This window comes from Schistocerca gregaria, chromosome 6 (genome assembly GCF_023897955.1).
Source record: "Schistocerca gregaria isolate iqSchGreg1 chromosome 6, iqSchGreg1.2, whole genome shotgun sequence".
Taxonomy (NCBI): domain Eukaryota; kingdom Metazoa; phylum Arthropoda; class Insecta; order Orthoptera; family Acrididae; genus Schistocerca; species Schistocerca gregaria.
The window spans coordinates 8,107,163-8,132,669 of NC_064925.1; the positions used below are offsets into that span (position 1 = coordinate 8,107,163).

Sequence of the window (25,507 nt, forward strand, 5' to 3'; positions counted from 1 at the left end):
GATGATGATGATGATGATGATTGGTTTTTTGGAGCACTCAACTGAGCAGTTATCACCATGCGTACTAAGTCCCAACCTTTGCTCAGTCCAATATCGCTACTTTCATGAATGATGGTGAAATCATGACGACAACACAAAAACCCAGTCATCTCAAGGCAGACAGCCACTAGAGCCGAGTGGAAAAAAATAACAGGACAATCAGTCAATGAACACAAAAATTATGGGTGTAAGCAAGACTGGCAGTGAAGGGTCCAAGAAGGCACAACCCAGGCCCATGACAACAACCAAAGGGTTTGGTGGTGCCAGTGGGGCTGGGTGGGCAGATAAAAGGATTGTTCAGGAGGAATAAGTTGTGGCGGCAGTGCTGTTGACTGCTGGGAATGGCGTCAAGAGGGCTGGCCACAGCAGAGACCGGCAAAGACTGCCAAGGAGGCTGTACAGCCAGCCACATGCAGTCATGACAATGGCAGCAGAGGCGGGAATGGCCAAGAACAGCACCAGGAGGTCCAGCCATGACAGGACAAGCAACAGCTGTGGAGGACGCCGCACTGAGGTGAATGTGGCATCAAGAACAGCAGTGGCAACAGCCAGGAATGGCATCAGGAGGGTCAGCTGTGACAGTGACAGTGATGACTGGAAGGCTGCCTGCCACAGTGCTGGTAAGACAGTGCATAAGACAGGCCAGCTGATGCAGAGCTGGTGCTGACCGGACTCATGTCGAATGTCACGTGGAAGGTCTGGGCTGCTACCAGTGGGACTTTTGGCATTTAAGCCTGTGAATATGAATGGCATGTAGGACATCATTGCAACATTGTAAATTGTAGGAGGCTCAGCTTGCTACACACAGAATTCCTGGTTGATTGTCCGAATGCTGCTGGGTGGGTGGGGAAACCTGAAGAATCTGAATGTGCTGAATAGTGCTCTGCTGCAGGTCCTGAATTGTTTGACCCCTGAATTTAAGAGCTGGAGCCAATGATATCTCTGGTGATTGAGAATACACTGCAAGTGAACTAGAACCTGAACAAACACAAGGAATTTGCAGACCAACAATGGCTAGGAAGAGAATGCGCATTAGAATACCCCATCAATGGACTGCCCAAACTATACAGAAGAGAGAACATTGCCAAGAACTTGCCACTGCTGAGAAATGTGAACACAAAATGCAGAGGAAAGCCTAGCAGAATCAAAACAACCAAACAATTGAACACAGGTACTAAATCCAAGAATTGAACAGCCCATGTCTAGTACACAGCTGGATACACTCGCACTGTAGTAAGGCTGAACAGTCCTAGTCCAGTACACACTTGGACACAGGTGCAGTGTAGTAGGATTCAAATACCGAGTGGCACAATACAATAACATGACTTCACATCTGGCCACCAAATGGCAGCATGACCAAATATCAAAGGCACCATCACTTCAAGGTCAGCACATGCAGACAATGGACAGGGCCACCTCAAGAAAGTAACTAGTAATCTACATGATATAACCTCAAAGCAGAGGGAGCTAATTCAGATTCTGTTTTGATTTGTTTATGTGCTCACTTCACTCCGCTCTTGGGATTCTCAGTACCTAATCAGACTGATATTGGGAATGTACTTTGACTTTTTATGGAACTTCTCGGCTGTGTGCCCATTAAAGTGATTTTGATATTATATGTGTACTTATTTGTGTGTAGTTACTTCTTTTCTGGAAAAGATGTCGGCCGAATTAATACCTGGATTGATATGAGTGAGCACTATCATCGTTCGAAGCACAGTCCCAACATGAGTCGAAAGCATGACAGTAACAGCTGAATCAGGTATACAAATGAGTATAGTGGAGTACAGGACTGGCTCTCAAGTTGCAGCTGAGTTATTACAGGGAGTGCTGGCAGTCATGTGACTTCTAATGGTTGATGCACTGCAGTGGTTGTGTAGTGACACACAGTATCTCTCCACTGTGTTGATAATGAGCTATACAGACTGGCATACCCATTGCTAGATTGTAGTATACTACAATTTCCATCAGTAACTAGTAAGACAGATATACTTCTCCACATTCTTTTAATATTGATTTATTATACTTTTGTATTTAGGATTTACATAACGAACCAACAACTTCCATTCTGATAGAAATTATTTAACTCTTATATACAGCAGTAAAATATTTCAAGAATTCCAAATAAATAGATTTCAGATTCCCATATCACAAGAAGTGACCACTCACTTTGTATCAAGAATTTCGAATATCTTGGAAAACTTTTTACTTGTGCAATTTGAAAATGCACCACTGCTGGTACAGACTTTACCACAGTGTACTAGGCGGGTGTATTCATGTCTTGTTGCAGCTGGCTCTTGTCCCGCAGTCTGGCTTGCAGCAAGCTATTCTCCAAGACTCCAATTCGCACATCCATTGATGTTATTTCACTCTTAACCTTGGTAATGGCCTTTTTTATGTTCACCAATGGCGCTGAAAAAAATAAACCATCAGAAACAGTATCCAAAAAACAAGTATAATTTGAGTAGCTGAACAGTAATTAATGAAGCAAAGTGCAGATTTACATGAAAACTTAATACTGTAGTCCATATCACTGACATACTTTGTAAGTTATTATGTTCTGAATTATTACTTGATTCAGATACTGAAAGTTAGCCCTGGAACAGTGCTTGTTATTTTTTTTCTATTTTACTATAAGGTATTCTGTTAGTTCAGTCTAAGCATAAGATGCAAACCTTAATAGTTGTTTCTTATTAACAGAATGTAGTCACAACTCTGTCAAATATTTTCTGTGTGCCCACAAACAACTCCACTGGTAAATGTGCAGAACTGAAATCTCATTCACTTAACAGCACCTAATATTACACAAAACACAGTTTATCTAATCTCATTGCATTCTGATTTTGCATGTATATTACTAGTTGTTAATTTCCCACAATTAAAACAAAGAGGGGAACTATTTGCTAATAGCTCTGAAAAAAGATATGTATGAAAACTAGCAATATCCTAAGTCTTGTTTACATGCCTATTGACTAACCGTGCCTCAACTATTTGGTGAATTGTTACCCTTATTTCTCAACTTATTTGTAAAAATACTGGGAAAGATATGACTACAAAACAATCTATGTGGTATATGGAATGATTAAATGTAATTTCTGGGACATGAAATGTAAAGGTGTTACCCTATGGATTTCAGATTCAAACATCTATGAACCACATAAGAATGGGCAAAAAGATGACAGGATTACATCAAAAGCCTGTATGGCAATGAGCAATTGTCATGGAGTATGGTAGGGGAGGAGACAGGTGATGTGGAAGAAATAGGTGATCAGTAGTGCACTCTGAGTTTGACAAAGCACTGTGGACTGAAGTCACACAAGGTAGCAGGAGGTGATGACACACTTTCTAGAGGTACTGAAATCTGTGGAATTGTAGAAACAAGAAGATGATGAACAAATACTTATTAAATGGGTCATCGGCCATCAGATTTCCAGAAAAGCATATCATCACATTACCAAAAAATGTAAACATTATCAGACGATTAGTCAACTAGGCATTCTTGTAAACTGCTAACCAGAATAATATATAAAAGAATAAAACCAAAAAAACTGAAGACTTACTAGATTAAAGTCAACTTGTATCCAGGAAGGGAAAAGATACCTGAGAAATAATTTTGACACTGTGTTCAGAAACTGAAGGCAGATTAACCGTCGAATGGTTCCACTGGCTGAATGAGTCAACCAGAATTTGTTATTTTGCTCTGAATTCAAATTATCCATTGTTGCCCATCTGGCAGTTCTATCTATCTTCAAACTGAACCTCTGTCTGTTAGCTGCATTGCTGATGGACTTGTAGTGACCACACACTGCCAATAAGTGCAGCTTATCTTTGTCTGCACTCTATTTGGTGTACAGAGCCAGTCACACAATTGGTAATGTTTTTTATGTTGATTATTTACACCACTGTTTTTACAGGTTAATGCTTCCTTTTTATTTATATTTTTAGGGCCCTTTCCAAAAAAGGGTTGTCAGATGTGCAAACTGAAAGGGTTTTAAATGAAGTTTCCAATGACAACAAATATTTTGAATTTGAGTGGTCTGACAGGGAGGTAGAACAACAACTAATTAGAAACACAACAGTTTATCAGAAACAGAAGAATGTTTTTAGAGGGAAATGGAGATATACATTTCAAAAAAGACGAAGTGCAATGTCATGTACAAGGAGGAGGGAAGAAGAAGAAGAAGGAGAGGAAGATGGTGACAAAAATTATGATTTTATTTGTCTGTTTTTTGTTCACAAAGAGGGTAAAAATGCCATCGAAAAATATAATAAATATTCTTCCTAGAAGTAACAGCATTCAATAATAGTGCTAGTTAGGACATGATTGGGCCACTTGTGGAATACACTGACTCGCATATTAGAAACCTGATATCACAAAACAACTATTCTAGAGTGAGGGATGTAAAGAAAAGTTCTGGGGAAGAGATACATGCTCTCATTGGAATCCTTATTTTGACTGGCTTGAAGGGCAGAAGTAAAAGAAATGTTGAGGAACTTTGGAGTAATGATGAAAGTGGTATGATGATTCTCATACATTATATACTGTATAGACAGTTTTTATTTCTCCTCTTAAGTGTGTGATTTGATAATAATATAATAGAGGGAAACATTCCACGTGGGAAAAATATATCTACAAACAATGATGTGACATACCAAACAAAAGAGCTTGTAGGTCGATAGACACACAAATATACACACAAAATTCAAGCTTTCGTAACCAAAGAAGGAAAGAGAGAAGGAGAGGCAAAGACAAAAGGATGTAGGTTTTAAGGGAAAGGGTAAGGAGTCATTCCAATCCCGGGAGTGGAAAGACTTACCTTAGGGGAGAAAAAGGACAGGTATACACTCGCACACACACACACACACACACACACATATCCATTCGCACATACACAAGCAGACATTTGTAAAGGCAAAGAGTTTGGGCAGAGATGTCAGTCGAGGTGGAAGTACAGAGGCAAAGATGTTGTTGAAAGACAGGTGAGGTATGAGTGGCGGCAACTTGAAATTAGCGGAGTTTGAGGCCTGGCGGATAACGAGAAGAGAGGATATACTGAAGGGCAAGTTCCCAACTCCGGAGTTCTGACAGGTTGGTGTTAGTGGGAAGTATCCAGATAACGTGGTCGGTGTAACACTGTGCCAAGATGTGCTGGCCGTGCACCAAGGCATGTTTAGCCACAGGGTGATCCTCATTACCAACAAACACTGTCTGCCTGTGTCCATTCATGCGAATGGACAGTTTGTTGCTGGTCATTCCCACATAGAAAGCTTCACAGTGTAAGGCAGGTCAGTTGGTAAATCACGTGGGTGCTTTCACATGTGGCTGTGCCTTTGATCGTGTACACCTTCCGGGTTACAGGACTGGAGTAGGTGGTGGTGGGAGGGTGCATGGGACAGGTTTTACACCGGGGGCGGTTACAAGGGTAGCAGCCAGAGGGTAGGGAAGGTGGTTTGGGGATTTCATAGGGATGAACTAAGAGATTACGAAGGTTAGGTGAACGGTGGAAAGACACTTTTGGTGGAGTGGGGAGGATTTCATGAAGGATGGATCTCATTTCGGGGCAGGACTTGAGGAAGTCGTATCCCTGCTGGAGAGCCACATTCAGAGTCTGATCCAGTCACGGAAAGTATCCTGTCACAAGTGGGGCACTTTTGTGGTTCTTCTGTGGGAGGTTCTGGGTTTGAGGGGATGATGAAGTGGCTCTGGTTATTTGCTTCTGTACCAGGTCGGGAGGGTAGTTGCGGGATGCGAAAGCTGTTTTCAGGTTGATGGTGCAATGGTTCAGGGATTCCGGACTGGAGCAGATTCGTTTGCCACAAAGACCTAGGCTGTAGGGAAGGGACCGTTTGATGTGGAATGGGTGGCAGCTGTCATAATGGAGGTACTGTTGCTTGTTGGTGGGTTTGATGTGGACGGACGTGTGAAGCTGGCCATTGGACAGATGGAGGTCAACATCAAGGAAAGTGGCATGGGATTTGGAGTAGGACCAGGTGAATCTGATGGAACCAGAGGAGTTGAGGTTGGAGAGGAAATTCTGTAGTTGTTCTTCACTGTGAGTACGGATCATGAAGATGTCATCAATGAATCTGTACCAAACTTTGGGTTGGTAGACCTGGGTAAACAAGAAGGCTTCTTCTAAGAGACCCATAAATAGGTTGGCGTACGAGAGGGCCATCCTGGTACCCGTGGCTGTTTCCTTTAATTGTTGGTATGCCTGGTCTTCAAAAGTGAAGAAGTTGTGGGTCAGGATGAAGCTGGCTAAGGTAATGAGGAAAGAGGTTTTAGGTAGGGTGGCAGGTGATCGGTGTGAAAGGAAGTGCTCCATCGCAGCGAGGCACTGGATGTGCGGAATATTTGTGTATAAGGAAGTGGCATCAATGGTTACAAGGATGGTTTCCGGGGGTAACAGATTGGGTAAGGATTCCAGGCATTCAAGAAAGTGGTTGGTGTCTTGCATGAAGGATGGGAAACTGCATGTAATGGGTTGAAGGCGTTGATCTACGTAGGCAGAGATACGTTCTTTGGGGGCTTGGTAACCAGCTACAATGGGGCGGCCAGGATGATTGGGTTCAAATGGCTCTGAGCACTATGGGACTCAACTGCTGTGGTCATTAGTCCCCTAGAACTTAGAACTACTTAAACGTAACTAACCTAAGGACATCACACACATCCATGCCCGAGGCAGGATTCGAACCTGCGACTGTAGCAGTCGCACGGTTCCGGACTGCGCGCCTAGAACCGCGAGACCACCGCGGCCGGCCAGGATGCTTGGGTTTGTGAATTTTAGGTAGAAGGTAGGGGTGCGGGGTGTTGGTGGGGTCAGGAGGTTGATGGAGTCAGGTGAAAGGTTTTGTAGGGGGCTAAGGTTCTGAGGATTCCTTGAAGCTCCGCTTGGACATCAGGAATGGGATTACCTTGGTAAACTTTGTATGTGGTATTGTCTGAAAGCTGATGCAGTCCCTCAGCCACATATTCCCGACGATCAAGTACCACGGTCGTGGAACCCTTGTCCCCCCGAAGAATGACGATGGATCGGTCAGCCTTCAGATCACGGATAGCTTGGGCTTCAGCAGTGGTGACGTTGGGAGTAGGATTAAGGTTTCTTAAGAAGGATTGAGAGGCAAGACTGGAAGTCAGAAATTCCTGGAATGTTTGGAGTGGGTGATTTTGAGGAAGACTAGGTGGGGCCCATTGTGACGGAGGATGGAACTGTTCGAGGCAGGGATAGTGTCTTGGGGAGTTGGATCATTAGGAGTAGGATTAGGATCATTTTTCTTTGTGGCAAAGTGATATTTCCAGCAGAGAGTACGAGTGTAGGACAGAAAATCTTTGACAAGGGCTGTTTGGTTGAATCTGGGAGTGGAGCTGAAGGTTTGGCCTTTCGATAGAACAGAGGTTTCGGATTGGGAGAGAGGTTTGGAGGAAAAGTTAACTACTGAATTAGGGTGTTGTGGTTCCAGATTGTGTTGATTGGAATTTTGAGTTTTTCGAGGCAGTGGAGCTGGAAGTGGGAGATTGAGTAGATGGGCGAGGCTGGGTTTGTGTGCAATGAGAGGAGGTTGAGGTTTGCTGGAAAGGTTGCGAATGTTGAGTGAGTTGCCTTTCCGGAGGTGGGGAACCACGAGATTGGATAGTTTTTTTGAGGTGGAGGGTGACATGCTGTTCTAATTTGCGGTAGGCCTGTAGGAGGATGCTCTGAACAGCCGGTGTGGATGTGGGAGAGGAAAGATTGAGGACTTTTATTAAGGATAGGAGTTGATGGGTGTGTTCATTGGCTGAGTTGATGTGTAGGTGAAGGATTAGGTGGGTGAGGGCAATGGATTGTTCAGTTTGGAACTGGTATAGGGCCTGATGGAAAGAAGGGTTGCAGCCATAGATGGGAACTTTAAGTGTGACGCCTTTGGGGGTAATGCCAAATGTCAGACAAGCCTGAGAAAATAAAAAATGGGAGCGTAATCTGGCTAGGGCGAAGGCATGTGTGCGGAGGGAATGTAAATAAAACTTAATGGGGTCGTTGTGGGGATTTTATAGCAGCGATATTGAGGAAAGTGGAAATAAATTTTTTGGTTATGGTTTGGAAGTGGGTTAGTTATTATTGAGTATATATAGTGGGATAAAATTGTATAGTAGATTACGGTAAAAAGGAGAAGGTGTACACGATCAAAGGAAGAGGCACGTGTGAAAGCACCCATGTGATTTACCAACTGACCTGCCTACACTGTGAAACTTTCTATGTGGGAACGACCAGCAATAAACTGTCCATTCACATGAATGGACACAGGCAGACAGTGTTTGTTGGTAATGAGGATCACCCTGTGGCTAAACATGCCTTGGTGCACGGCCAGCACATCTTGGCACAGTGTTACACTGTCCGCGTTATCTGGATACTTCCCACGAACACCAACCTGTCAGAACTCCAGATGTGGGAACTTGCCCTTCAGTATATCCTCTCTTCTCGTTATCCGCCAGGCCTCAACCTCCACTAATTTCAAGTTGCCGCCGCTCATACCTCACCTGTCTTTCAACAACATCTTTGCCTCTGTACTTCTGCCTTGACTGACATCTCTGCTCAAACTCTTTGCCTTTACAAATGTCTGCTTGTGTATGTGCAGATGGATATGTGTGTGTGTGCGAGTGTATACCTGTCCTTCCCCCCCCCTAAGGTAAGTCTTTCTGCTCCGGGATTGGAATGACTCCTTACCCTCTCCCTTAAAACCCACATCCTTTTGTCTTTGCCTCTTCTTCCCTCTTTCCTGAAGAAGCAACAGTTGGTTGCGAAAGCTTGAATTTTGCTTGTATGTTTGTGTTTGTTTGTGTGTCTATCGACCTGCAAGCCCTTTTCTTTGGTAAGTCACATGATCTTTGTTTTTAGATATATTTTTCCCACGTGGAATGTTTCCCTCTATTATATTCATATCATTAATTTGAACCCAACAATTACATTTGTTATTGTCACTGTTGCATTTCGAAATCTTTTCTGTCTTCTTATTTTCTCTTTCTGTTTTTGCCAGTAGTTTCACTTTGTATTCACCTTCTACTTTTTACCGTAATCTACTATACAATTTTATCCCGCCTATATATACTCAATAATACGTAACCCACTTCCAAACCATAACCAAAAAAATTTTTGCCAGTTTTGACACTACCGCTGCTATAAAATCCACCGTTTCTAGTTCACAAACAGTTCCTTTCACCTATTAAACAACCATTTCGGCTAATTCTAATAACTTTTGCTTTATTTCCATTTCCGTTTTTCCCACACCACTGATCATTTTTAGCCGCTTCCCACAGGTTTTAACGTCATTATTTCTTTGTCAGACAATTGTTAGCCTCATTTTCATAATCTGCCACCACAAAACCACTCCTTTTAATACATTTACATGTAGTTTTTTCGAAATTTTCCCGAATTTCTCCACCCTTTAATGTGTTTTGGCGGCAACACAACCACCTAACCTTTATGCGCATCGTTGTCTATCAACCCAGGTTCACCACAGGATCAACATAGCCCAGCTTCAGCCAACACTTTTTCGCCTTTTTCACACCAGATCTCCAGTTGCTTTCTAGTTCGCCTTTATCTCTCCCCATATATTTTTATTTTCATTTTCATTTCAGCCTCAAGTTACACTTTCCACCTTCTAATATCATGTCACCCTCACAACACCCCCACAACGACCCCATTAAGTTTTATTTACATTCCTTCCGCACACATGCCTTCGCCCTAGCCAGATTACGCTCCCATATTTTATTTTCTCAGGCTTGTCTGACATTTGGCATTACCCCCAAAGGCCTCACACTTAAAAGTTCCCATCTATGGCTGCAACCCTTCTTTCCATCAGTCCCTATACCAGTTCCAAACTGATCAATCCATTGCCCTCACCCACCTAATACTTCAACTACACATCAACTCAGATAATGAATACACCCGTCAACTCCTATCCTTAATAAAAGTCCTCAATCTTTCCTCTTCCACATCCACACCGGCTGTTCAGAGCATCCTCCTACAGGCCTACCGCAAATTAGAACAGCATGTCACCCTCCACCTCAAAAAAACTATCCAATCTCGTGGTTTCCCACCTCCGGAAAGGCAACTCACTCACCCTTCACACCCATGCCAGCAAACCTCAACCTCCTCAACACAGTCTCTCCCCATCTACTCAATCTCCCACTTCCAGCTCCACTCCCTCCAAAACCTCAAAATTCCAATCAACACAATCTGGAACCACAACACCCTAATTCAGTAGTTAACCTTTCCTCCAAACCTCTCTCCCAATCCGAAACCTCTGTCCTATCCAAAGGCCTCACCTTCAGCCCCACTCCCTGATTCAACCAAACAGCCCTCGTGAAAGATTTAAAGTCCTACACTCGTACTCTCTGCTGGAAATATCACTTTGCCACAAAGAAAAATGATCCTAATCCTACTCCTAATGATCCAACTCCCCAAGACACTATCCCAATTGAACCCTGCCTGGAACAGTTCCATCCTCCGTCACAATGGGACCCACCTCCTCTTCCTCAAAATCACCCACTCCAAACATTCCAGGAATTTCTGACTTCCAGTCTTGCCTCTCAATCCTTCTTAAGAAACCTTAATCCTACTCCCAACGTCACCACTGCTGAAGCCCAAGCTATCCGTGATCTGAAGGCTGACCGATCCATCGTCATTCTTCGGGGGGACAAGGGTTCCACGACCGTGGTACTTGATCGTCGGGAATATGTGGCTGAGGGACTGCATCAGCTTTCAGACAATACCACATACAAAGTTTACCAAGGTAATCCCATTCCTGATGTCCAAGCGGAGCTTCAAGGAATCCTCAGAACCTTAGGCCCCCTACAAAACCTTTCACCTGACTCCATCAACCTCCTGACCCCACCAACACCCCGCACCCCTACCTTCTACCTAAAATTCACAAACCCAAGCATCCTGGCCAGCCGCGGTGGTCTCGCGGTTCTAGGCGCGCAGTCCGGAACCGTGCGACTGCTACAGTCGCAGGTTCGAATCCTGCCTCGGGCATGGATATGTGTGATGTCCTTAGGTTAGTTACGTTTAAGTAGTTCTAAGTTCTAGGGGACTAATGACCACAGCAGTTGAGTCCCATAGTGCTCAGAGCCATTTGAACCCAATCATCCTGGCCGCCCCATTGTAGCTGGTTACCACGCCCCCACAGAACGTATCTCTGCCTACGTAGATCAACGCCTTCAACCCATTACATGCAGTTTCCCATCCTTCATGCAAGACACCAACCACTTTCTTGAATGCCTGGAATCCTTACCCAATCTGTTACCCCCGGAAACCATCCTTGTAACCATTGATGCCACTTCCTTATACACAAATATTCCGCACATCCAGTGCCTCGCTGCGATGGAGCACTTCCTTTCACACCGATCACCTGCAACTTCTTCACTTTTGAAGGCCAGGCATACCAACAATTAAAGGGAACAGCCATGGGTACCAGGATGGCCCTCTCGTACGCCAACCTATTTATGGGTCGCTTAGAAGAAGCCTTCTTGGTTACCCAGGTCTACCAACCCAATGTTTGGTACAGATTCATTGATGACATCTTCATGATCTGTACTCACAGTGAAGAACAACTACAGAATTTCCTCTCCAACCTCAACTTCTCTGGTTCCATCAGATTCACCTGGTCCTACTCCAAATCCCATGCCACTTTCCTTGATGTTGACCTCCATCTGTCCAATGGCCACCTTCACACGTCCGTCTACATCAAACACACCAACAAGCAACAGTACCTCCATTATGACAGCTGCCACCCATTCCACATCAAACAGTCCCTTCCCTACAGCCTAGGTCTTTGTGGCAAACGAATCTGCTCCAGTCCAGAATCCCTGAACCATTGCACCATCAACCTGAAAACAGCTTTCGCATCCCGCAACTACCCTCCCGACCTGGTACAGAAGCAAATAACCAGAGCCACTTCATCATCCCCTCAAACCCAGAACCTCCCACAGAAGAACCACAAAAGTGCCCCACTTGTGACAGGATACTTTCCATGACTGGATCAGACCTTGAATGTGGCTCTCCAGCAGGGATACGACTTCCTCAAATCCTGCCCCGAAATGAGATCCATCCTTCATGAAATCCTCCCCACTCCACCAAGAGTGTCTTTCCGCCGTCCACCTAACCTTCGTAACCTCTTGGTTCATCCCTATGAAATCCCCAAACCACCTTCCCTACCCTCTGGCTGCTACCCTTGTAACCGCCCCCGGTGTAAAACCTGTCCCATACACCCTCCCACCACCACCTACTCCAGTCCTGTAACCCGGAAGGTATACACGATCAAAGGCAGAGCCACATGTGAAAGCACCCACGTGATTTACCAACTGACCTGCCTACACTGTGAAGCTTTCTATGTGGGAATGACCAGCAACAAACTGTCCATTCGCATGAATGGACACAGGCAGACAGTGTTTGTTGGTAATGAGGATCACCCTGTGGCTAAACATGCCTTGGTGCACGGCCAGCACATCTTGGTACAGTGTTACACCGTCTGGGTTCTCTGGATACTTCCCACTAACACCAACCTGTCAGAACTCCGGAGTTGGGAACTTGCCCTTCAGTATATCCTCTCTTCTCGTTATCCGCCAGGCCTCAAACTCCGCTAATTTCAAGTTGCCGCCACTCATACCTCACCTGTCTTTCAACAACATCTTTGCCTCTGTACTTCCACCTCGACTGACATCTCTGCCCAAACTCTTTGCCTTTACAAATGTCTGCTTGTGTCTGTGCGAATGGATATGTGTGTGCGCGCGAGTGTATACCTGTCCTTTTTCCCCCCTAAGGTAAGTCTTTCCGCTCCCGGAATTGGAATGACAACTTACCCTTTCCCTTAAAACCCACATCCTTTCGTCTTTGCCTCTCCTTGTGTGTGTGTGTTAGAAATTTATTGTTAAATAAAGGATTAGGATACTTTAATTAGATTTTGTAGCTACATATTTTGAACAAATATTAAAATATATATTTATATAATGTATAAAAAAAGTAAATTAAAATTTAATTTTTCAGTACCAAGGATATTAAGTCTTTTTTTTTTAAATCCTCCAGAAAACACAATGGCTGGTTGACAAGTCAGTCATATGACCACTGATGTTACAAAAACTGACGCAACAGCTTGAGTGTTAAAGAAAAATCAGAATACCTCCAAAGCAATTTTGGACCAGAAAAAGACAGTTCATTATCCTGAGAAGACTGATGCTAAGATACAGACAGATGAATAATCTGTGACATCTACAAAAGAGACGAGAGAGAGAGATAAAAGTGATAGGTCATAAAAGATAAGTTCATGTTATTCTCTTTACATCTGGATACCTTGTGGCATAATTCAAGGAGGTTAAAATATAGGGATTTCCCTTAAGCTGAAAAAGTGAAGCCAGCCTCTGCCATATTAGCGAGTCTTAATGAAGTATTCATATCGCAGCACTGCTCTTCGATTTCACGTAAAACAGGAATAACAAAGTTGTTTGTTTTGCCACAATGTACATCACGCTCAAAAAGTAAGAACTGGCATTAAAAAATTGTAATTTTCAACTGTCTGAGAATGAGTATTCATCCAGTAAAGTAAGTTGTTTCGAAGTACATTCTCAGAACTGACTGGCAATTCAAAGCACTAACACACAGGGATTTATCAGAGAAGGACGTATCTAAGACTTACCAAGATGGTGGACAAGCTTCACCTGATGGCATCTCCCCTTTACTCTAACCATCTTGGCCTAATTATGTCAAGGAACTGTCAGGAGTCACAGAAATTCCATATGCTACTGGATGTCACTGTCTATGACAGAGGAGCCTTATTAACAATACTAATTCCATTAGCCAGCTTATTTCTCTATACTATCTTCAGCATAAAGCAACAGTTTTCGTTCGCTGCTACGGATGTAACTGCCAATTTAAGTTGTATACTCTTACGTCAATGTCTTCTTTGATGACAGTATCACAAAAGACAGGTGCATGGAATATGATTTTCAATTTGTCAGACATAACTAAATGTTTATTTATGAGGCCTTGATCAGTAACAGCAAATTTGTAGCATATTTATTGTAGTGACACTGCTCCGTGCAACATTCTGAAATCATAAATATAGACTGACCAACGTAAGTGCTACTGCATTCACAAGGAATTAAAATTCTGGGAACATTGAGTCCAGAGCCATTTTTATTGGGTGCAGCATTTCTTTGATATTCTTGGACAGTTGGCAAATGGATTGAAGACCTTGCCTGCCCAGGACCCTGCCTATTTTCTTTGGTGTAGCTCTGGAGAAAGCAAGAAGTGCTGTAGACTGATTATCTTATGATTGTTGAGTATCTCTATGTTTTACCTGTTAGAAATGGATTACTGAATATCTGTTTCACTACAAATATTCTGACAGAACTTCTAATTAAAATATCTGATCTCAAAATCCAGGTGGTCCTCATTAGAGACAGATTTAACTCCATGCATCAGCATATTTAAAACTATTTATTTATTGCATTCTGAAAAACTACCCTCCTGGGTGTCTATCAGATCATACAATACATTAATTACACTGAAAATTCTCTACACGATGGAACTTTTTTTAAAATAAAAATCTTAACTCTAATATTGCAACAATTAAGATATTAATTTACACAATATAACTTAACAAAAAACCTATATAAATAAAATTAGTTGCGAAAGGTATTAAAGACCATCATTTGATAATGGCTCATCCAATTTGGCTGATTTTTTGTTGCTGTGTCCATAATTGTCAGGACAAGGTTTGTATGAAAGAAAATTTTTGGAAATTTCGCTGGAAGAATCAGAAATCTGGATGGTATTTTAGTATGAAAATCTCAATGAAGAAAATGTGATGGCCGATTTGAATGTTCTGCTCTCATGTGTTCATAACAATAAATATAAAAATAAACTGACTTTCAGTTTGATGGTTCTGCTCTCACATCTTTTCATAACGACAACAAATTCCGCATTGAATATTGATTTTTGCAATAAACAATACAACTGAAAGCAATATTTCATTGTGTTATCAGTGGTGGTCATGTCTTTCGTGTATTTCAAAGACTGAATCGACATCAGTTCATGGTAATTTGTTGTGTTGCAAAGATTCAATTGATTTCAGTTTGTGGTTTATCACTTTGGAAAAAATGCCGCCATTGAGCAGGGAGGTGTCAAAATACAAGTCAGTGTACATGCAACACAAGCAAACTACATGATCATCGAGTCAATGAAACTCATGAAGAGCTTAGACAGTGTCTGGAGGCAAGTCAAATAAGAATTTCTCAAGCATGACCCATTATGACTCTGGAACAACAAATTCTGATTTATTTCATTTCATTTCAATAAATTCATGATCTTACTGAAATTGTTTTGTTTCAGTTCACACAAATTCAAGGAAAGATTTGGTTGACGAATCGATATGCCAACCACGCAAAATCGACGTGAGCAATGTGTCAGTAAACCCAGTCACGCACCAGGTTGAAGAGGTAAGATTTGGTTGACTGAATCCGTTCTCGACTAGCTGACTGACTGATTGAGAGACAAACAACACACAACCTAAACTGTGGAGGTGCAGACATTTTATATAATAAACACTTTCTGCTAAACTGGCTGTGAGAAAGAACACGCCGAGCTGTGCTGTGAAAATGTGTGGTTTTGTTTTCCTTTTTGCAGTCATTTTAAAGAGAAAACAGGGAAATTGTGTTTATGGCTAACTTTATAATCCTGCCTGTTCGTAGGTGATAACCATGTGAAAGACTGGCATTAAAGCTACTATCTTCAGAGATCCTGTAGATGGAAATGTCTCTCTCATACCCTATGATTCCAACCAATTTACCCATTCATTCTGACTTCTACTCTGAATCAAGGTACCATTTGCAATAACAATAAATGAGGTCAGAGTTTGCAATAACAATAAATAAAGTTAGAGAGAGGGGGAGGAGGAGACAGACAGAGCAGGGGAGAGGAAATGCATATAATAAGGGTAAAGAAGCATATGGACAGAGAGATGAGGAAGGAGAAGATGGATAGGGAGAGCGGGGGATAAGAGGTTTACAGGGAGCAGGGGAAAATTATGAACAGAGACAGTGGGGTAAGAATAGGAGATGGCCAAAGGATGGGGATAGAGAGAGCAGGGGAAAGGAGATTAAGACATATATCCAATTCTCACACATATTTAGCAGTTGTAAAGTGTTGAGGGGTTCGTTCATGTGTATGGAAATCATAATATATTGCAATGAATATTAAATGAAAATAAGTACATGAAACAAAAAATTAATGTATTAAGCTGCCTCTGAAATGTATTTGTTGCCATTGAGTGATTGCTACCTGGGTATGTTTCCAAGTTTTTCCTGCACTGAGTGGGTAAATAACCCACACTTATAGCCACCTGTGCATTTCCTGGAGATATTAGTATTATATTGACTATTTGTATTCCATAGCATATGTAACCCTTTAGTTTGTATGCGGCTCAGCCAACACACCTCGGTATGGATTTAATAAATACTGTATTTAATTTATTTGATTCTACTTAACCAACACTGAATATCTCATATTGTAATTTTAATTAATCGTCGAGATATTAACCAACTTGGAAAAACATATCAGTCTTCACAATACTTTGTAGATGAACAGACCAAACCAGTATAGGTTGCTAATGTATTTACATTAAACTATATTGCAATTACATAGACTACTACACAACAGACACAACAATTCACTGATCACACAGTGTTTTTTGTATGCTACTTGTGAAATTATATTAAAGCGTTTACTTGTTGTGGTCACTGCCATTTGTGTTTCACAGCAAGACAATCATTCCCTCGCCATCAGCACTACTGAGATCAGCAACAAAAACCATTAAGACATAAATGTATTGGGGCATGAATACAAAAATATTCTAGATCCTTAAAAACATTTCTGTGAGATATATGGGTATTTACTTTAGACAATATTCTCGCAACTTGCTTCCGCTGAATACATATTTAGTGTACTGGTACTTTAGGTGCAATGCACCTGAAGAAAAATATGCATAATAGGCTAAGACTTTTGTCTTTAAGACAACACAGTGAGACATGAAGATGCCGAACTGGCCTTCTTGATTAATTTCTGATCTGAGCTGCTTGATTAATTTAACTGCACGTTGACTCTATTTTCACTTGTTATCCAATTGGAACCCAAGGAATTTTATACAGGTTGTCTGATTTAATGTATGATATTTACTGCCTACTTACAATGCTACCAAGCAGCAGTTTTTGAACCACCACTTACAGTCATTGGAAGGTAATTTACATAGGTTAAGAACAGGAATGTGCCCAGTACTGATCCTTGTGGGATATCCACATGTTACATTCCTTCCATTCTTAGTTTAGTTTCATGACTGTGATGTGGAAGCTATCAATGGAACCTTCTGCTTCACATTCTGATACAAACACTATCATCATCAGTGGAATTGTTGCTTTTTAGTGTCTGGTTCATTGGAATCTCTTTAGGTTTTTTTTTTTTTTTTTAACTAATATGTCTTGGCAGCACATGCAGTGTCTGCAGAAGTAGACCTAATTCATCCGTGTTTGACTGTCTTACCAACAACACAGCCCTTCTGCTCAAATGTGAAAGTCTTAGAAAATCTGTCAAAAGAACTGGCACAAAGATGGTTTAAGAATAAACAAAGATGATGATAAAGTGCAGTTGAAAGGAGGATAACTACTCACTCACAATCAAAATTGGGACTGACACAGCAGTGAGAGAAATGAAACAATTTTATATCTGGCAAGAACATTTCCAGAGGATGGCTGAAGTAAACAGGATATCAGAAGTCAATTGCCAATGTGAAGAAAGACTTCTTTAACAAAGAAGCAGTATCTGTACCAGATGTTGGTAGAGTACATGTCCCAAAAGTTTCAAGAATAATTTTTTAAATATTTATTGTTTTTTAACATATAAAATCATTAAAAAATTTTCAAAGTACACTTCTTCTGCATTTATGCATTGGTGCAACTGCTTCACGCAATCTGCATAGGCTTTCCCGAACAGGTCATCAGGAACATTCTTAAGGAACAGGTATCAAAGTCCATTTTAGCCCCTTCGATGATCTCTGTTGGTGTCTCTTCAAGCTTCTCTTTATTCTCAAAACAAAACGAAGTGTGGTAGTACCAAGTCAGGGCTGTACAGCAGCTGGGGCACATTTCCATATCATTCCTGGCAAAAAACACTTGCACGATGAGGGCAGTGTAATACAAAATCTTGTTGTTCCAATTGTCTTTCGTAACACGTCTCACCTTATACTGCAACTGGGTGAGGACTTGAGTGTAAAACAGATTGTTAACTGTTTGTATTAGAGGCATCTTTGGAGTCAAAAAAGACAATGAGCATTGCCTTGACCTTCCCCTGCCCTCCCCCTTAAGCGTCATACTTGAAAATCCATGTCTCATTGCCTGTCACTACTCAACCCAAAAGATTAGGGAGCACTTCCACAGTTTTCCAACAACTCATGACACTTCAGCACAGAGATTTCTTTCTTTTCATCAGTCAGCACTTTTTGTACCATCTTTACACACAGCTTGCTCTTTCCTAATTTGTTTCTTAAAATGCAATAAATATTCAATCTCAGCATATTGCAACCCTCCGCTATCATCCTTATGCTCAAGTGTTCCTTCCCGTTCAAAGCTTTTCTCACTTTCTCTACATTTTCAGGCATTTCAGGCGGTGACAGGTGCCTGAAGTACTCACTGTCATTTTTTTCAGTCCTCCCAGAACTTCTTGTCCACTTGTAAATTCTTGTCTCGGACATAACTCCCTCCAAGAAAGCTTTCTGAATCAGGCCTACAATCACAGAGCCCAACTGTTTTTAGTTTGACACAAAATTTGATTGCATATCACTACTTGCTTAACCACTGCATCTCAAATCTTGACATACTACAAAAACACAGTATGCACAAAATGTTATCCTCACTCTGTCATTGCCTGGAAGTGACGGAGCCACATTGCATCTGTTAGCTGAGAACCATTGTCCTAGCCCTTCTGGTTCACTGGAGAATTTTATCCTCAAAACTTTAGATGTGAACCTTGAATAAACTGAGTAAGAAGTTTCTGAAAGTGCATGTCAGGAGCATAGCATTGTGTGAGAATGAAAAATGGGCCCTCTGAATTCCAGAGAAGAAGAAAGTGGAAGAATTTGAAATGTGGTGTTATTGAAGAATGTCAACAATCAACTGGACAGATGGGTACAAAATGGATAAGCACTACAATGAAGAGGTAGAGAAAAATGTCTACAAAAGGCCCTGATTAGAAGAAGGTACAGGTTAGGGGGATGCCAGCAGTAAACTAGGCTCTGGAAGAAGCACTAGAGGGGTAAAACAGCAGGGACAGCTAAAGCCTAGAATGACACAGCAGAGTATAGAGGATGTTGGTTGTAACAGACACACAAAGGTGAAAACATTATCAAATGATACACGAATATGGGAGACAGCAGTATATCAGTTTATGATGACCACATATTCTCACAATATTTTAAGTTTCTTTTCTCATGAAAACATATGTAATAAACACATAATTATTGAAAAAAATGCTTGGAGCTTACTGCCATCTGTCATGCTGGAACTTCGTTCTTCCATTTCCCGTTTCACAGCATCAAGTTCTTCCGAAAGTTGAGATAATATTTTAGTACGCTCTGCAACCCTGGCACTCATTTCACGATAGGATGTGCTCAAACGAGAATGCTCATCCTGTAAGATTAGAGATGTTACATAAGTGAATATTTAAAGCACAAATGACAATGAGAAAACCTAGAAGAAAGGAAACTTGACTCTGTGAGAGAAATCACACACTAAAATAATAACAAAAAGTTCTGTCCTTTTCTTCATAGTACTACAGTTTTGCTTTCCATCCATCCATTCATTGACACACTGACTTCCATTAATCCCGTTATGAAGGAGAGCCATAAGGAGTATGGAATGAACAAACACACATTAACAAGAGCAAGGAGTCACTCTAGGCAACTTCTGTAAAGTATATCAAAATCAAATTATGAGTAGTGTTAACCAACTTGTACTGGCAATTTATGGCAATATTAGGTGTAAGACTAAATTTTAATAGCCTTACGATTACATACTGGTACTAATCTCTAATGTAAAAATAATATCTGAAACAAAACTAAATGTCTAGCTCAAGCAATCTCTATTCACTATTAAAGCTGCTTTACTGCGACTGAGATTATTTATACCATTAGGCAAATAATAAAATATATCTCTAGGAGCAGAACTGAAGAGTAATTAAAATTTTTCTGTCGCTTTGAGGTTACAGAAGCTACAATTTCTGTCAATATAGCTTTGGCTATATTCATAAGAGTGAATGTACCATGAAGAGAATGTTAATGTTTCTGTCTTAAGAGACTTGATATGATTTGATTTAATCAGGGAGGTACAATAAAAGTTACCTTAGACTTCTGTTTCTTGCACCAAAAATAATTATTATATGGTTATTCTAGTAAAGCCAACCAGACCCTTGGAAGAGTAGTGGGAGATGCTTCATTAAGCCTTTGTTAAAAACAGTTTCTTTAGGAATTAATTACCCAAACATTTAGTATCTTTTGCCCTACAGCACTTTGTACTGGAAGATTACATGTAATGTAGTTTCATCCCCTACACCACATAGTGTGCAGATAGGTGCTTTTTAGGGTTCCACGCCTTAATCTGTAAAAATGATAACGAGAATCCTTGTAGGATATATTTGTTGTCCACCTACATGTTTATCTGTCTGACTGTTAAGAACTGTTTTTCTCACAAACGGATAGATGTATCAAGTTCAAATTTATGTCAAATTTTAAGGTCATTGGTCCTCAGCAGTGTACAAATTCCAAACTTCAAAGGCAATGTAATAAAAAGATACAGCTATTTATGTTGCATATTTTGATACTCGAAACCTCACTCATCAAACCCACTAAGGTACTTCAATTGACCTAGACTCCTGAAACTTGGCAAGAAGCAAAATTTCAAAGTACAAGTAAAGGAAAAAATCAGAAAATTGTTGAATTGTAACTATATCACATGAAATATATCTTTTTGCCATTACAACATATGCTGCATTCATCAACCATCAAAAGCATAATAGATAAACATTACTGCATGCGAACATAAAATCTAAGTTGTAGTCATGGTTTAGGAAGGACATAAAAATATGCTCACTTCTTTTTGTATGTCTGGCCTACTCTGACGAAGTACTACAGATATTTTGACACGGTCTTGAAATTCAAGGGACCTATATCTTTCCAGTATCTACATAAAAAATAGGCAAAAATTGAATTAGGTTTGCACAGGACCCTCAGTATGTGAATCCTACTTCCACTTTGTCATTTTTTTTTGTAACAATCCTGTGCTGGTGTTTCCTGAAGTTTCTGTAACCAGTCATTGGGCTTACCATGAGTTTAATCTGCATTCTGTTCAAGCCCAGGCTTGAAGAACTTCTCTTAAGATATGATTTTGGCGTCATTAATTAGCCATATTTTTGTGTTTGGATCTTACTCCAATATTCTACACGTTGCCTTCTGATAAAGCTACACACCTTAGATTTTATCATCATCTTAGCGATGGTTAAGGCAGGTTCTAGTTCAACAATACTTTTATTGCTTATTATGCTTACCTATTGAAAGGAGAACCTTCTTATATGCCATAGGGAAGACGAGTATGCACCAGTGCCACGTAACCACAAGGGTGAGAGAGAGAGAGAGAGAGAGAGAGAGAGAGAGAGAGAGAGACAGTCGATACCCATATGGTATCATGGCCATACCTGCCATGGGCTCTTGTAACATAGGTAGAACCAGTCACTTATGACTGCACACAGCACAATACAGACCAGCAACACTTCACATCTGGATCTCACTGTCTACATGTCACCAGACGGTGCAGTTAATTCTGTCTGATATGTTTCGGATATGCAGTGGACTCTTAGTAATTGCTCATCTGGTTTTTGGACCGGACACTTATTTACATCTACATAAACAATGCGAAAGCCACAGTATGGTGCTTGGCAGAGTGTGCCCTGTACCACCACTAGTCATTTATTTTCCTGTTCCTCTCGCAGATAGAATGAGTGAAAAACAAGTGTCTATACGCCTCCATGTCAGCCCTAATTTCTCCCATCTTATCTTTGTGGTTCTTACACGAAATATATGCTGGCAGCAGTAGGATCGTTCTACAGTCAGCTTCAAATGTCAGTCTCTAAATTTTCAGAATAGTTTTCCTTCAACGTCGCCTTCCTCCACGGATTCCCATTTGAGTTTGTGAAGCATCTTCGTAATAGTTGCATGTTGTTTGAACCTACTGGTAACAAATCTAGCAGCCCGCCTCTGGAGTGCTTCAACGTCTTTCTTTAACCTGACTTGGTGCGGACCCTAAGCACTCGAGCAGTACTCAAGAATAAGTTCACTGCTAATGCTGTATCTGAATAGTATGGGTTTGATTTTCCTACTTATCCACATTAACTTATATTTGTCTACATTTAGAGTCAGTCACCGTTCATTACACCTACTAGGGGGAGGATGAGGGATAGTGGCAGGCATGCTATGGGCTTAACAAGAGGGGTCTCATACTAAAATCAATGATGTACAAACTGCAAAGCATAATTAATAATATTTAAAGATACTTCATGCAGTTTTAGGTCCTCTACATAATTCCACTGCCATAATTTTATGATATTTTTTTCTTTCACTATTTATACATCCATTGTTCTAGGACAATAATTTTAATTTTCTAATGAAAAAATTATACAATTTTATTTTTATACTTTCAGAGTAAGAATTTATGACTTTAAACTTTCAGAGTTTCACACTTTGAATATCTGCAGGTACAAATTCAGTTTTCACTACTTTGGTGGAGGAGGAGGAGGAGGAGGAGAAGAAGAAGTCATGCTGAAACTATAGGACATATAATTATGTGCACTTTCCCATTGTAACTCTAATAGTGTACAGCAGTGGTAACTAAAATATTAAAATATTAAAATATGAAAATTATAAAATGGAGCGAGGGGGGATTGAAAGCACGCAAAGCAGCAAGGGATGCTGGGGTGAGGTGGGGTGGGGTGGGGTGGGGTGGGGTGGGGTGAGGTGGGGTGGGGTGGGGTGGGGTGGGGGGAGGATGAGGGATAGTGGCAGGCATGCTATGGGCTTAACAAGAGGGGTCTCATACTAAAATCAATGATGTACAAACTGCAAAGCATAATTAATAATATTTAAAGATACTTCATGCAGTTATAGGTCCTCTACATAATTCCACTGCCATAATTTTACGATATTTTTTCTTTCACTATTTATACATCCATTGTTCTAGGACAATAATTTTAATTTTCTAATGAAAAAATTATACAATTTTATTTTTATACTTTCAGAGCAAGAATTTATGACTTTAAACTTTCAGAGTTTCACACTTTGAATGTCTGCAGGTACTAATTCAGTTTTCACTACTTTATTTCCACTTTTATAATCAACTATTTTATCCTCATTTTACATTTTTACACATCCATTCTGGTATCTTAACAGGAGATTTTTTTCAATTTTAGTATAAGACCCTCTCTTGTTAAGCCCATAGCATCCCTGCAACTCCCCGCCCTCAGTTCCCCCATGGTCCATTTTATAATTTCGCTATTTTACGCCCTTTACATTTTACGTACCTATTGTTTTACAGTATTAGTCATTCAATGAGAATTTTTACATAATTATACAGTCTATAATTTTAGCACGCTCTTTCTTGTTAAACTCGTGACTTCTCCACCATACCCTCCCTGCTTCCTTTCCACTACCCGTATCAGCCTAACTCCACCCCCCCCCCCACCCCCCCCGCGCCTCCCCCTACTTCCAACATATGCCTATTTAAAACATTGACTGTAGTTGCCAAACACAGTACTCTGATATGTGCTTCTGAGTAGACAAGATGGGTTGCTGACACAACTATTTAGGTAAATTCGAAGTTCATGCACAATGCTTTTCTTTTCTACTCACCGTAAAATATTAGATGTACTTATTTAGTTACCTTAAACATCTAGTACTATTACAGTGAATGCAGAGGGAATCACTAACTCAGGTAGAAAAGTGTCAACAAGGTAAAAGAAATACTTGAGAGAAAAAAAAAATAAAGATACGGAATACAATTCATTAAAACTATTGGGGCACCAACAACAGCTGCAGCTCGTGTTACTGCAGTAACAGAAGTAGTTCTCCCAACAACAACCTAAGAGACTTACTGCAACAGCAGATACAGCTGTGTCATACCACCACCACCATGACCACCACAACCATCAATAATGACACAAAAGAGAACTGGTGTGAATATCTTTGCTGCTGGTATCAACATTTCACTGCATATGAGGTAAACTCAAACTATTTGACTCGTTGCATGCCTTTGCATTATTGGCAGATCCTGTTACCTTGCTATTTGAGGAATTATGTAATCTGTTATGGATCCTCACAAAAAAAGTGTGCATGTGTAGTGGTGGACGGGTTAAGAAGAAGAAGAAGGCCACACAACAGGCTGATTTGAGATTTAATCAATACCAAAAAATACCAGATATAACCCATACAACATGAGTTGCTCATCTCCATGGTCTTAGTCAAAATTATAATATTAGCTTTTGGTAACCCAACATACACAAACACAAATCATATGTCAAATCACTCAAGTGTGCTGTAGTACTTTACTTCTAGCCAGATGAGTTAGCCCATTGTGAGACACTGATACTTCTGGGATCCACATTGAAAGACGTGTTACATATCATTAAATCATTTAAAGTCTCACAGCCTGCAAGCCAGCACATACTAGCATCAAAAGAAGTGACCCTGGCCAAAACATAGCTTCAGAATTTATTACAACTCTTCCAAATGTCTACCTGCCAAAAAGCCAAGTAACCAGATGACCCACGATCTCTGCGTGGCAGTCAGGCACACTGACAACTCAGCTACAGAGGTAAACTCTGCAGTGCAAAGATATATTACATCAATAATTTAGCTGCCCTCACAGTCCAGAAACTTGTGGATGACAAGGATTATTGCTCTCTTTTATCAATACAGCTGTTGTTGAACTCAGACAATGGGAATGTGTCTCGAATGTTTGAATGTTAATAAGAATAGACTGCCTTAACTGAAAAACACAGAGTGTTGTCTTGTTTGCTTTTAAATCCGATTATAATTATGTATGCCAATTCTATATTTTCAACCCAATAATGCCACATAGAACACAATAACTAAGCTTGTTATCTACAAATGTTGGGGTTCTCCTGATTTGTCACTATCCTTGGAGAAGATATTAGAATATGAGAATCAACAGATCCTGTTAAACAGGAGTCTTTTCAGTGGACATCAGATGCAAGCACATCTCCTGACGACCAAATTTATTAATACTAGATCATCTAGATGTAAAAATATTTTTGAAATGGATGCCTTCAGACATTCTGGTTCTTCATTATGGGTGCAATTAAATGATTTTCAGATGGTCTTCCTC

The 25,507-nt window shown here is 40.7% G+C and overlaps 1 protein-coding gene across 3 annotated transcripts in view; it reads right to left on the bottom strand.

The window, feature by feature from the left end:
- Positions 1-2,026: 2,026 nt before the first annotated feature.
- Positions 2,027-25,507, bottom strand: part of LOC126278540 (intraflagellar transport protein 57 homolog) — a 159,876-nt gene continuing 136,395 nt past the window's right edge. Inside the window, exons 8-9 of one of the 3 annotated variants that reach the window (XM_049978715.1) lie at positions 19,603-19,747; positions 2,027-2,451 (exon numbers count right to left, since the gene is read on the bottom strand). In XM_049978715.1, the coding sequence (XP_049834672.1) occupies positions 2,300-2,451; positions 19,603-19,747 (297 nt within the window). In that variant the 3' untranslated portion in view covers positions 2,027-2,299. The remainder of the gene's footprint in view (positions 2,452-19,602; positions 19,748-25,507) is intronic. The other 2 variants (XM_049978716.1, XM_049978714.1) reach the window with 2 other exon arrangements.